Below are 13,864 nucleotides of genomic sequence, written 5' to 3'. Positions count from 1 at the left end.
CCACCGACAAGAACGCAGGCCTGATCTCACAGCCCCCTCCTTCAAGCCCCAGCGATCTTTCAAGCCTTCTGCTCTTCTAGCAACATCAACCACAGTAGCATAGCCAAGTTGGTAACCGAATGGTAGAGTTGTATCTATATCGGCCGCATCTTAACATCAGACAATGGTTAGCGCAGAGTTATCACAGAGTTGAATACAGGCAACTAATAGAGATTTCTCTAACAGCCACACCACAATATTCATACAACCAAGCTCGGCGATGATACACCACATCATCAGATGGCACTAATTCTGAAGCTATATTCAGGTGTTGCCCGACGATGAAGATCTTAACAATCGGTGATGGTTAGAAGCGGAACTGTTTGGTATCATGGAGTTGAGCCCAGGTATTTAATAGGGATTTCTCTGGCAACTAAACAACAATATTCATAAACTAAGCACTGATTCTGAAACTATATTCGAGTATTGCCTGACGACGATGATCTTGACAGTGGATGATGGTTAGGTGTGGAATTGTTTGGTATTGCGGAGTTGAACCCAGGATTCTGAGAGGAGGCAGGAGCTGGGTGGATAGCAGAGAGCGGCAACCTGGGTCCAAATCCAAACATTTGCTGCCGTTGCATCAACTGCATCTGCCGATGGCCAGCATTAAGACTGTTACCAAAGGAAGCCTGGGCACTCGCCGGCACGACCATGGGTGGCTGCCCAGTTGCTGGATTAGTGCCCATGGCTGCAGCAGCTGCTACAGGGGCTACTGGTGCTGCTCCCCCAGCTGATGGTACATTGTTCGGTGAGGCTCCAAAGCGGGTGGACATCATTCGGATGCGCTCAGTCGAAAGCCGCTGCCGCATCCTCTCAGCCTGTTCACATTCCTTCAGCAGTAGGGTTTCTAGCTCTGCAAACTGCTTCAGCTTCAACTCCAATCTCTTCAGCTGCATACAACATTTTTTAGCACGAGACTGAAGTTGGCATTGGATCAATGCACCATAATGCATTATGTTTAGTGGAAAACAGATACCTAAGATTGAAGGCAATGGCAACAATCATAAGAGTCATCATTAGTGAAATGCAGCAACTGATGGTTGACAATCTACTATATCTCAATCAAATTAAAGATAAAAAAAAGTTGTAATTCTCTGAGGGTAGTCCCGGTGAATAGCATTGGGGTGGATTTATTTGGGTATTTGTAAATATCGAACTGTTTAATAAGGTTTGAATATACCTTAAACAGAATGGTAGATACATGTCATGGGCGCGCAGAGTGGATTTGGGATATATATATATAGTTTTGATATCCTGCGCATTTTATAATGCGTGACTCGTCTGCGATAGAAAATTTGAGATGTCTGAAATAATAACAGTGTAATTTTTTATTTATTATTTTTTACTTACAGTTAAGCCATTTAAAATTTTCCCTTTAGGGTTTAGGAGTTGAGTTATAGTATTAAACATTAAAAAAAATCAAAATGGAAAAAATTTAATTGCTCGCAGGGTGTGCCGGATAAGAAATGCGGGATAACAACCCGACACACCCTGTAAACAACTAATTTTTTTCGTTTTGATTTTTTTTTTAACTTAATACTATAACCCAACCCCTAAATCCTAAAGAGAAAAATCTTAAATGGCTTAACCGTAAGCCAAAAAAATAAAAAATTATAAAAAATAAAAAATTACTTTATTCTTGTTTTGGGCATTCGAAACATTTCCGAATGCCCTGAATCTTCTGTCGCAGACGAGTCGCACATTATAAGACGTGCAGGATACCAAAACTATATATATATATATATATATATATATATATATATATATATATATATAGGTTTATTATGCATGTTTAACTTTAAAAAATATTATGATCTTATTAACATATCATTATTAGGGCTTGATTTACATATTTTAGACATTTTTATGAAGAAGTAAATTAGTTAATTTCAGAAGTTCATTTTGACATTATTTATGATATTGGAGCCATGGAAGTATCAAGATATGATAAAATAAGGTAGTGTTCAGGTTTGACTGGGTACCTCCGGGCAATGATGGGATCGGTGGGGGTAGAATAGTAACTATCCATAACGGCTATATGCCAAGTATGTGTTTGGATATACCAAGCATAGATACTAGCACTTAAAAAATTCACGGTATCTTACCTGTTGCCACCCTTACCAACAAATATATGGGTTAAGAGAATCATCAATTAGAACATATCCACCTGGAGTAAAGTAGTTTTACTTGGACAGTTTAAATGGTAAAACCAAATATGTTTGTTATTTCATGCACATCCTTTTGTTAGAAATATTTGTCATAGGCTTATACCCTTAATTGTATATTCTGAAACACCATATCTCAGCAGTGGACATGAGTGAAAATTAAGGTCATTGGCAACAAAAGACAAAATGCATTGAAGCAGAAAAAATGGCAACTTCGCAACCATCCAAGTATAGATTGTTAACTCAAGTTTGGATGAGAAACCTTATCAAGCTTGAGCTCAAATGACCAAACTTAATCCAAATAAACATACAAAGTTGAGTTTGACGCTTAACTTTTACTGAGCTAGAAGGTATGTTTAGGTAATTTCCAGGACTCAAGGGTCAAAGGCTATATATGGCTATTTAAGATGAAATCAATTGATCAAACAACCAGCAATTATAATAGCCTATCAAAACCATAGTTCATGTCTGTGTTTCATGACTAGGATTTGAAAATCAAGCCTAGAAAAGTTCAGGCTTAACACCAACATATCGGGCTGACTTCAAATAGCCTTTTCTTTTTAGCTAAGCCCTGAGCAATTTGTTATTTAAGCAGTAATTGTGTACTTATACCTCAACCTTAATAGCCCCCTTCAGTATAGCCATGTGGGAAAAACCCATAGCTTAGCATTACTCTAGAACATAAAAGTCCAGCATGCTCAGTTTGCCACATATTCAAAAAAATATATGATGTGATTTTCTTGAAAACATCTCAAACAAAGACAATCAACCTCAATGTGTGAGTGCCTTACAATATAAATAGTCATCTAATTGTAACAATGCAGTTCCATTGGTTCAGTATAATAAGTGCCATGGCTTTACATCATGTTTCAACAGTAAAATAGGTTCTCTCCGACCCAAGTTTTGTGACCCTGAATGAAGTTTCATGAGGCTGTTCTGTTTTCAGTTCTGAATGTGTTTCTTTTCTAAATCTTTGGCTCACTAGGATTTGAAAATCAAGCCTAGAAAAGTTCAGGCTTAACACCAACATATCGGGCTGAATTCAAATAGCCTTTTCTTTTTAGCTAAGCCCTGAGCAATTTGTTATTTAAGCAGTAATTGTGTACTTATACCTCAACCTTAATAGCCCCCTTCAGTATAGCCATGTGGGAAAAACCCATAGCTTAGCACTACTCTAGAACCTAAAAGTCCAGCATGCTCAGCTTGCCACATATTCAAAAAAAATATATGATGTGGTGATTTTCTTGAACATCTCAAACAAAGACAATCAACCTCAATGTGTGAGTGCCTTACAATATAAATAGTCATTTAATTGTAACAATGCAGTTCCATTGGTTCAGTATAACAAGTGCCATGGCTCAACATCATGTTTCAACAGTAAAATAGGTTCTCTCCGACCCAAGTTTTGTGACCCTGAATGAAGCTCCTACCAATTGTACCCACGTCATAACACACTTGGATGGCCACTCCGAAATCAATCAACTATCACACGTTTGAGAATGAGTTAGGTGAAAAAGGTTGGAGAATACCAGACAATGAAATATAGCTTTAGGACCTAAATGTAATTGTCAAGTTATTGTATCATCAAAATCTCCTAAGAGCTAGAGAATGTCATAACTGACAAATGTGAAGTGCTAAAATTCACCAGAAAAACAACTCAGTGGAAATCTAACCTGATGATTTATAATAGTAGCGACCAGTCTCTGAATTTCACGTTCCTCTTGATCTGCAAATAATTTTGCTTTCACGGCAGCTGCAGATAGGCCAGCCATTGTAGCATGTTCAATGAGTTCTGAAGCAAGCGAAGTAGAACCATTTTTAGCATGTCGCAATCGTCCTTCTACAGTTCCATCTACCAGTAAATTCAATTGAGCATGGCAATTGAGAATTAGTTAATTACACAAGTAAACCAGAAAATTATCAGCAACATACCTTTCTGATTGAAGCTTCCATGTTGTGCATGAGTATCAATATCAGGATGTGAATTATCAGATCCATTCCTTTAAAGATGAAAAAATGTCAAATATTGTTATCTGTAACAATTCTAATTCGATCTCACCGTGTGCAAAAGTACAATGATAGACTATGCTGTGTATACAGAAGACATGGTATGCCTAAAGATATATGCTATGTCTAGCTTACTATACAATTAAAAATGAAAGATAAAATAAAAAAATTAAAAATGAATGCAATAGTAGATGCTGCATGAGAAAATTGCACCAAGAATTTCTTTAACAAGTGAAACTTGAAAGACTAACCTTGAGTCTTCTCTGGTCAAGACAGATAATGCTGCACTTGCACAGGCTGCAGCAACTCTTGGTCCAATTGAAGAGGTCAAGAAGGCTACCTACAGATATTCAGACAATGCAATTTTTTTAATAATATTACAAACACTTGAAACTTTCGTCAAACAACCAAGAATCATATATTAAAAAAATTAATAAATTTTCAGAGCAAAGATTTGGTCTATTGTTAAATACATTTTGAACAGATTAATCTGACTTTTGTCCAATATGATGTTCAATCTATGTCCAAATGTAAAACACAGGTTAGGGTGCTTAAAATTTTGTGCACAGGTGAGGATAATTAGAATCTATAAATTTTTCACTATTTTGAACCTATATCTGGGTCTACTCATGAGCTTATAGATAAACTTTTATCACTGCTTGATGAGCTTATTCATGAATTTATCCATCGTCTGAGTGCTACAATGATGAACTATGTTCGTTTATTTTTGCAACGAAAGGAAAACACAATGATACATAGAAACTACTCACCAGGGACATGACTGGATTAGAGGAATTAATAAATGGAAGTGGTTTGGCACTACTGAAATCTTGATTGCCTAATTGTAACAAACATAGTTAGCAAAATATTAACTGAAGTTAAGTCAAAATTAACAAGCTTTAAATATGTATAATATTTCTGGTTACCTGCAATTTTACCATTAGAATTTGAAGCTGAAATAAAATAATCTTGTCTATCAACAAAATCAGATGTTGGAATATGTTGAAGTTCAATACTTTCCACTAGGCCATTTTCCATTGGAAGACGAAGAAAATGCAAAATACATTGTGCCTTGGACTTGGTACCAACATATTCTGCAATTTCATTCCAGTTGTCATTATATTTCTCCATGGCCTCAAGTAACAACAAAGTTTCCTGATCTGTCCAGTTATCCCCTTCAAGATCTGAATCATCTTTTACAGAATCCATTCTTACAAAATCTAAGCTTGAGTGTCCGGTAACAAATTTTGCATCATGGAAGCAGTTGGAGCACAGCATTATATCGACCTATTCAAACAAGTATGCTCACCAAATCAGATTAATGTCATAAAGAGACAAAATGACATAAATATATCCATGCAAGAGCAGGTTCAATGCTACTAGAATATAGTTTGACCAGAACAGAACCAATTAATTTCTATGGATCTAAATATGAATAGTAAGAAGAAATATCTTCACACCAGTTGGAACTAGTTTCACTTGTAGCAAACAATAAATTGTTGCCTTCATGCCTATTACTATATTGGCACCGAATTAAAGTCTTCTTCAAAATGAATACTAACTTATTGGGCAAAAATCAAAAGAGGCGCTCCTTATTTTTGTTATCGTCAAAAGGACACGCTAGTTTTAAAAAATATCAAAACAGTGTCTCATCCCATTTTATTAATAGAAAATCATCATTTTCTAGCACTAATATTTTTGGCCAAAATTACTACAACATAAAGAAAATTTGATCCTACTTGATCAAAATTACTACACACTGAGCATTCTTATATAAAATTGCTCCGACTTAGTCAAAATCACTCTAACTTGATCAAAATCGCTCCAACTTTGTCAAATTTGCTCAATACTATTGTAGCAGATTTGTTCAAAACTACTACATATTGTAATTTTGAACAAAATTGTTATACATTGTAACAATTTTGAATAAGAACGAAGTGTTGGAACAAGGGTATTTTCAATGAAAAATAGGATGGAATGTTGTTTTGAAATTTTTAAAATTGGGGTACCCTTTTGACAAAAACGACAATAAGGAGTGCCCTTTTGAGTTTTGCCCTAGCTTATTTCTCTTGTTATAAATGATACTTAGAATGGTGGTGATTTTAGGATGAAAATTTAAAAACTAAAGTTACAAGCTATCAAAAAATTGGCCTAACCAAATAAATATAAAAGTTGAGAATCTAGAGCTTTGGACAAGATAGATCACTGGTTAGAAGAGGATGGACACTTGATGAAGAGTATTATATTACAATGAAGGATAGGAAACTTTAATATGCATTTATTTGTAACATATCTTAGTCATGGAACTGATTATCTAATAAGAAAAAGGCATAATGGTGAGCAAGGACAAATTAGCAAAAACCACATCAAGACTTTTTCTCTATATATAAATACAAAGCACGGGAGTTGGTTTCATCCTAAAAATACAAGACTTGTCAATGATGATATTTTCTGCTTTTTCAATTAGATAGTTGGAAGTGGGTTTAGTTCATGAAATAAAGATTGCCTAATATTCAAACATGAGGTGGGCATACAAGATGTGTGTGAAAATGTTCTTCGGGTCTATAGAAGTACTCTCTTTTGAAAATGTAAAAGGATGAATGAAATTATAAAGCTAAGTGGTGCACTTAGGTGAAATACAAAATTAGGAATAATTGGGAATTGGAAAGAAGAAGGCCAATGAGAAAATAAATATTCATAAGTAGCACGAAATAAATTTTTTAGATGATGATATAGTAGGAGATCGAGAAGGGGAGCCTAGATCGAGAAGGAGAGCCTTGGCACAATGGTAAAGTTGCTATGTGTCACCTGGAGGTCACGGATTCGAGTCATTGCCCTTTATAGTAGGAGATTGAGTTTAATAGCGTAAGAGAATCCATATAGTCAACCTCACTTAGTAGGATAAAGGCTTGGTTGTTGTAATCATAGCTAAAAATATATTCTAGAATTATAAAACTTCCTTGAAAATAAATGAGAATGCTCAAAAGACATGAATAAATGAAATTCATTTTCTCCAAGCACTCAATTCTAATTTATTTGTATACTAGGAAGAGTTAGCGATAATGATGGATTATCCTGATGCAATATCTATCGTGATGATTGCTAAGACAATGCGAGCTACATTATCTAATACTAAGTACAAAGAAAGCAAAAGAATCCATTTTAGTAGATGCCATAAGCTCAAGACGAAATAAAATTCAACACTCAGATAAAGAATACAGACCTCCTTCTGTGATTGATAGTGTAATTTGGTCAGAGGGCAAGAGCAGAAATTGCAGGTATGCTCCGCGATACGTTCCCTAATTCTGCTATCTAAATCTCCAATAAAGGCATCGGAATCTTGTGCAGAACGAGAGAAAACAGCAATATCCTCTAGTCTGCATTTTGGTCTATCAAACAAAATTAAACTGTCTATGGACTTCAAAGGTGCAGTTTGAAGTTGAAGCTCGCCATTGGCATCCTCTCTGAGGAGGGATCCAGCCATCCTAAGGCCACGGTGGACCGAAGAAGCAGCCAGATAGTTAATGATCCCCCAATGATCCAAAAACCTCACTATCCGACTAAGATCATATAGGTCGTTGCTTGGAACTAATGCTTGGCAATCGGCAAAGGAAAGCCTCTTCCCTGGATTTTCCAAGTATTTGGAAATTATCGTGTTCCGAAGACCTATGTACTTCTCTGGGGTGTGATCGTTGGATTTTCCAGAGAAGAAGTGTGGCACCACTTGTCTCTCCAGCCGGTGGACAGTGCTTGGTGAAAACCAATCTGAACACCTCAAAAAAAAAAAAACAATCTCAGTGCAAACTCAAAGCAACAAAGAATAAACCAAAAATATAGGTACAGTTTCTACACTACACACCGGAGTGCATTGGAACAATGAGATGCTGCTCCTTGTCAAACAGCTTTACCATGCCCTTCCCTTCCATGAGTGGCGGTGGTGTGCATACATAAGTGGAGGGCTTATCCAGGTCCGCTGGCTGCTGCAATGAAGGATTATCAGGAAGCACCGCCGAGAGGGCCTGCAGCTGTCCGTGAGAAATGTTCTCCAAGAACGGAGGAGACCATGAACGGGCGGCAGAGTTGGAGCGCTCGGCGGCCACAAGAGCGAGGACAGAAGTGTGAGGGCGATTGACAGTGCGGCGAAAAGCGGTGGGAAAATCAGAGATCCGCTGGCCACCGTCGGAGAGGACCTCAGACTCTCTGAGATCGAGAACGGGATCAGCTGCAGCGGGGATGGGAGCGGAGCTGCGGCCGTCCTCCTCCGCATCTTCCCCGACGGGGACGGAGGCATCCTCATCGTTCTCTTCCTCGTCTTCCTCGGCTTCAGCCGGCTTCTGGCGCCTGGGATTGGCATCCCGCTTCCTCTTCCGCCATTTGAGACGGGAATCTGCGGGGGATTGGAGGCCATCGAGGCGTCAAAAGGACCGAAAACTGAGGAATTCAACGAAGGGAAAATCCTTACGAGAGATGCAGAGAGACGCGAGGGTTTACCTGAAGGAGAAGCGGGCGACATGGGCGAAGCTGGCGAGGGTTTGGAGGAGGAAGAGGGCAGGAGGATGGCGCACGAGGGGGGACAGCGAGATGGGGCGTCACACGTCAAAGGGGTAAGGTTACCGGGAGTCACCGGATGCTTTACACGTGCGAGGAGGCAAAGGGGTTGTGTAATCAAATTGAATCGAGTAAAACAGTAAAAAGCTCGAGCTCGATTTAATTTTTCTGAGTTTGAGTTCTGCTCGAATTTAATTTTTAAGTTCTTAAGCTCGAGTTTAACTCATAATAAAATTAAATAGTTCACGAGTAGACTACTCAAGCTCGGTTCGAAAATGACTCATTTTAAAGTTAAATGAGTTTAGTTTGAGCTCGGTTCGAAAAATATCTCGTTTAAAAGTTCAATGAGCTTAGTTCAAGCTTAACTCATTAATATATAATATTTATAATTCATGTAATATCCCCCTAGTCCCGGCCCCACAAGTGTCTAGAGGGAGTAAATCACGGACGACCATTTTGGCCTTTTTCTCATCATGGCTAGCGCAGGGGAGGGATCGAACCCTAAGCCTCAATGTAAGCAACTGCCCTGCGCTAACCATGTGAGCAAGCCCGCGGGGGCTCATGTAATATTTATATAGATATATACATGTTCGCGAGCCTCTTAATAAACACGTTCGTGAGCTTTTAAATAAATATGTTTACAAGTTCACGAATCAAATACTGTCAGACTTGATAATATTTTTGAGTTCGAAATCAAGTTTGAGCTCGGCTCGTTAATGTATCAAACAAACTTTTTTTCGAATCGAAACTTGAATAACTTACGAGCAGCTTGACTTGTTTACACCTCTAGAGCTAACATTGTGCTCTTCTTTGATAAGCTAATCCAGTTAAACCAAATTAAGTCTAAAATCAAAATTCATTAAAATTGTTGTTCAATTTGATTTGTTTATTATGAATTTAATCTTGATTAATTAAAAAATTATCAAAATTTTAATTTAAATTTATTTAAAATTTTTAAATTTTAATTATTTAATTGATTAATAAGTTTGATGTTATAAATTTATTTATTCATTTGAAATGAATATTTATTTATTTATAAATTTTATTTGAAAATTTTTATTAATAATTATGATTCATAAATTTTATTTATATATAATATTCATGAATATAATTCATTAATAATTTTTATTCATAAATATTAATAAATTAAATATTCTTAATTTATTCATTTAATTTAATAAGTTATTCAAATTTAATTTAATAATTAATTATATATATTAAATGAATATAACAAAACTTTTATGAAGTTAAATATTAAATTTACTCATAAATATTTTATTCGCTTACCCGTGAGAAAAATTAAAGGTTAAATAAGCATTAATTATAAATTTAGAAATTATTGAAGTGAAAAAGAATGAAAAAGAAATAATAGGGTAGAATAGAAAAGACGCCTTTTATTTTTATTATCATTAAATTATGTTATTTTAAATATATTTTTAAAAATCTAATGTTTTATTCAAAAATAATTTTATTTAAATATTTACAGTAATTTTAGCTAAATCTATTATGTATTTAAAATTATTAGTTTTGTGTTTCTGTCGAGAGTTTCAACTGTTACACGTTCAATTATTAAAATTATTATAAACATTTTTAATTAAATTATCCTATATTATATCAAAACCAAACTGTTAATAAAATAGTAAAACAATTTTAATTAAACAAAAGCAGTAATGTTAACAATTTCAAAAAAATATTTTAATATGACAGCATTTTGTACATAGCATTTTTTAATTAAATTAGAGAATTTTGCTCAAGTAATATTTTTATCTAAAACTGATACGATATTGATTCATTCGAGATCGAAGGATGAGATGACTCAATAGTATAATTACGATCGAGTATTTTTTGATTAATTGGATATTGGTTAGGTTAAGTTTCTTTCAAATCAATTTTCGAATAAGACAATATTCAAGGGAGTCAATCTTCAAGAGAGTTGGACTTCAAGAAAGTTAACTTCTAAATATTGAGTGCGGAGATCTTCAAACAGATTTGAAAAGACTCAAGGAAAAAGTTAAAAACGGGTCAAGACAAATCTTGGCAAAGCCCATCTGACATTCAAATCAGACCTCAGTTAAAAAGTAGAGAAAACGAATGAAGAAAAGTAAAGAGTTATAAATTGCTTGCTTTGATATTGTAATCGATTACCTTTAATAAAGATTGAAATGATGACCCTAGTTTCCAAATGGCACACCTCTTCATTTCCTTGATAAGGACATCTTTTGATACGCTTCAACAATCAACAACCACGTCTTTTGGTGATGGACACTTTAATAACTACGAGTTCAATCGAAGTTCTAATTTGGATAGATCATATTTAAATGCAACTCTAATGGAAATTTCCGTGGGACCGGACCGACCATCCAGGGATTGAGTCCATGAGACTGACTGAGATTTATCATAATGGAATTGACTTAACGTCTTCTATCAAATATCAATTTAATCTAAATTATTCTTATTTGAATCCAAGCTCAGCTTGACTTAATCCAAGCTATAATAAACATATGAAGTGGTCATTAGCTCAGCTGACAACCTCAACGAACGCCCACGAGGAGTCATTCATAGTCGAATTGGTTGTCTCTACAAATTTGCCATTGCCCCGACCATCCATGGTGCTGAAGTCGACATCATTGGTCGAATCAGAGGAACAACTCTGACCTCATAAATAAGGTCAAAGTCTACATGGTTAGGAAAGTCTATATAACGTAACATAGTCAAGTCAAAATCAAACTGAGATAAAAGTTAAAGTCGAAACAAGCACAGATTAAGTCAAATCGAGTTCAAATTTAGTTAAGATGAACTTGAATCAAGTCGACTCGAACTCAAATTCAATCCAAACAGCTTTAGATCAAGTCGGCCTCTGATAGAAAATCTCAAGATAATTCTATTTGAGTTACATTTAAATGTTGACCCTACGACCATTTGTGAGAAGATAAATCGAGAATTGCAGTTGGTCACGACGCAAGAAGGTATTGCCTGACTTTGTCAAGATTCGAACCCTTACCTTCTTCTGCAATTTTACTGCGTCGTAACTAACTCAGCTATGCCCCGGAGACATCAAATTAAAAACTCAATAATTACTAATGTGTTCATCACCAAAGGACGTGATGGTTGAAGTACCGATTATCATAAGAGGCGTGTCTTGGTAAGGAAGGGAAAAGATATATATATATCCATTTATTTTCTTCATATTTTCTCGGAGATTTAATTTAAATATCAAAAGGGTTTTTATCAAGCTGGCTTTGACTTCCTTCTGACCTTTTGCTTAAATCTTTCTAAATCTATCAGCACGATATTTGAAAACCAGACTCCCTTGAAGGAAACTTTTTTGAAGATCGATCTGAAAGAAACCTAACCTGATCGATATCCACTTGATCGAAAATATTCGACCATAGTTACTTTGCTAAATTATCTCAATCCTAATCTCGACGGTATAAATATAAAAGAAAATTAAAATACCGTAAGATTGAGCATAGAAGAGTATCTTAGATCACTTTACAGTCGGATCACAGAACTAGCAAAACCTAATTGAGCTACTGACTAATTACATGTTGAAGGAAGTGAAGCCGATCACAGAGCATCAACACCTCTGCTGCTGCAACTGCCGAGCCAAGTGAACCAAGTGCCATGAGAGGCTCATCAGTGTCAATATGTTCAGAAACGAGGAGTGATTGTTCAGCCGCCTTAGCCTTCCATTTAGCTGCACCAATTCACTCTTCACGCCGCTCTGCTCGCCCACAACCGCCTTCGTCCTAGCCGACGCCGTCGACGGAGTCGCCTTTATTGATGTCGCAGCCGGCTCCGAAGAGATTGCATCCGCCATGTCTCTCCCCCTTCCTTCCCCCTTCTCTACCTTCATTCTTTCGAACATCACCTGCATAAGCATTAGCTTAAATTCAGATGAGAATTGGGATTGAGTTTAGCTGATCAATTCACGCCTGATCACCTTTGTTGCTCTGGGCTCCAGGAAGAGCATGTTCGCCGTCACCATCGCCAGAGCCGCAAGCAAGTTGTAAGCCTGCACTCTCTCCGCCAGAATTCTCCGGTCGCGACCGACGAAATGAGTGAGTAAAGTCAGGGCGATGCTGTAGGCTACCACCCGGAAGTACATCGGATACAACTTGCTCTGCACCATCCCGAACTGCTGCCGTGGCAGCGACGCCGCCAGGACGTTGCTCGAGACGAAGGTCACCCAGATGCACGTTCCATAGGCGGTCGCGAAGCCGAGGAGGTGAAGTATCGCGGCCGTCGCCTTTCCGGTGTCGAGCGCCCAGAGGTAGGCCGCGGCGTCGAAAGCCACTTCCTTTGCTCGACAAAGTATGTCCGTCAAGTTGCCTCTCACTTCCTCGGCCGTCTTCTCGCCTTTGTGCTCTGTCTTGTGGCCTAAGTCCGATACATTTTGGGCTAGCTCCCGCCCAGCTTCTTTGGCCTTGTCCATGGCGCTCTCGACCGCCTTCTTCGCGCTTTCCTTGGCCGTCGAGGTCGTCTCTTTAACAACATCCTTGGCCCGCTCGGCTTTCTGGGCGGCGTCGCGAACGGTGCTCTTGGCGCTCTCTTTGACCTCCGAAGCCTTCTCGTCGAATTTCTTCAGAGTCTCCTTCGCTGTCTCCTCAAGCTCCTCCGCTTTCTCGGAGCTTTTCTCCTTTCCCTTTCCGACGAGGGAGGAGACCTTCTCCTTGCACACGCCATAAGCGTCGCATATGAGGTTCTTACCAGAAGCTGATGCTCGCGGTTGGCTCGACGACGCGGCTTCATCGGCGCTGGGGAGGACGGAAGCCTTCGGTTGGTGAGTCTTATCATTTGTGTCGTCGACGTCGAACTGGCGCTCGTACTCGACGACGATGAGGCGGTGGCCTTCGCGGAGAATGCGATCGTTGTCGTCTGGTGCGGGGTGGGAGTTGGGCTTGGCTTCGGGGTGCGGCGACCAGACGCCGGCGGCGGCGAGGGAGGAGAGGAGGAGGCCGAGGGACACGAGGTTCATCATCTCGCCGATTAGCAGATACGCGGAGGTCGCTCCGCCTTCATATGAACTCGGAGCGAACAGCACGTGGCCGGTTGACCGGCGCGACCGGTAACACGTGTCTCTACACGTGGCCACGCGGGTA

General features: G+C 38.1%; 2 protein-coding genes across 3 annotated transcripts; both read right to left on the bottom strand.

Moving 5' to 3' along the window:
• Positions 1 to 108: 108 nt before the first annotated feature.
• LOC141838424 (SWI/SNF complex subunit SWI3C homolog) lies at positions 109 to 8,766 on the bottom strand. Of its 2 annotated transcripts, none has more exons than XM_074725900.1 (9): positions 8,706 to 8,766; positions 8,074 to 8,601; positions 7,438 to 7,979; positions 5,141 to 5,501; positions 4,985 to 5,052; positions 4,466 to 4,554; positions 4,140 to 4,207; positions 3,881 to 4,059; positions 109 to 932 (listed from the first exon to the last, which is right to left on the bottom strand). In XM_074725900.1, exons 1-9 carry the CDS (start codon positions 8,725 to 8,727, stop codon positions 453 to 455), a joined length of 2,337 nt encoding a protein of 778 aa, XP_074582001.1. In that variant the 5' UTR covers positions 8,728 to 8,766; the 3' UTR covers positions 109 to 452. The 2 variants fall into 2 exon arrangements, with proteins under 2 accessions (XP_074582001.1, XP_074582002.1); XM_074725901.1 differs by having other exon boundaries at positions 3,881 to 3,999.
• Positions 8,767 to 12,338: 3,572 nt separating this feature from the next.
• Positions 12,339 to 13,743, bottom strand: LOC141837823 (uncharacterized). Its single transcript, XM_074725192.1, has 2 exons — positions 12,706 to 13,743; positions 12,339 to 12,633 (listed from the first exon to the last, which is right to left on the bottom strand). Exons 1-2 carry the CDS (start codon positions 13,741 to 13,743, stop codon positions 12,340 to 12,342), a joined length of 1,332 nt encoding a protein of 443 aa, XP_074581293.1. The 3' UTR covers position 12,339.
• Between the last annotated feature and the right edge of the window lie 121 nt (positions 13,744 to 13,864).

This window comes from Curcuma longa, chromosome 11 (assembly GCF_044706935.1).
Source record: "Curcuma longa cultivar G26 ecotype Majalengka, Jawa Barat chromosome 11, ITB_CL_G26_1.1, whole genome shotgun sequence".
NCBI lineage: Eukaryota > Viridiplantae > Streptophyta > Magnoliopsida > Zingiberales > Zingiberaceae > Curcuma > Curcuma longa.
This window is presented reverse-complemented; position numbering and strand designations above follow the sequence as displayed.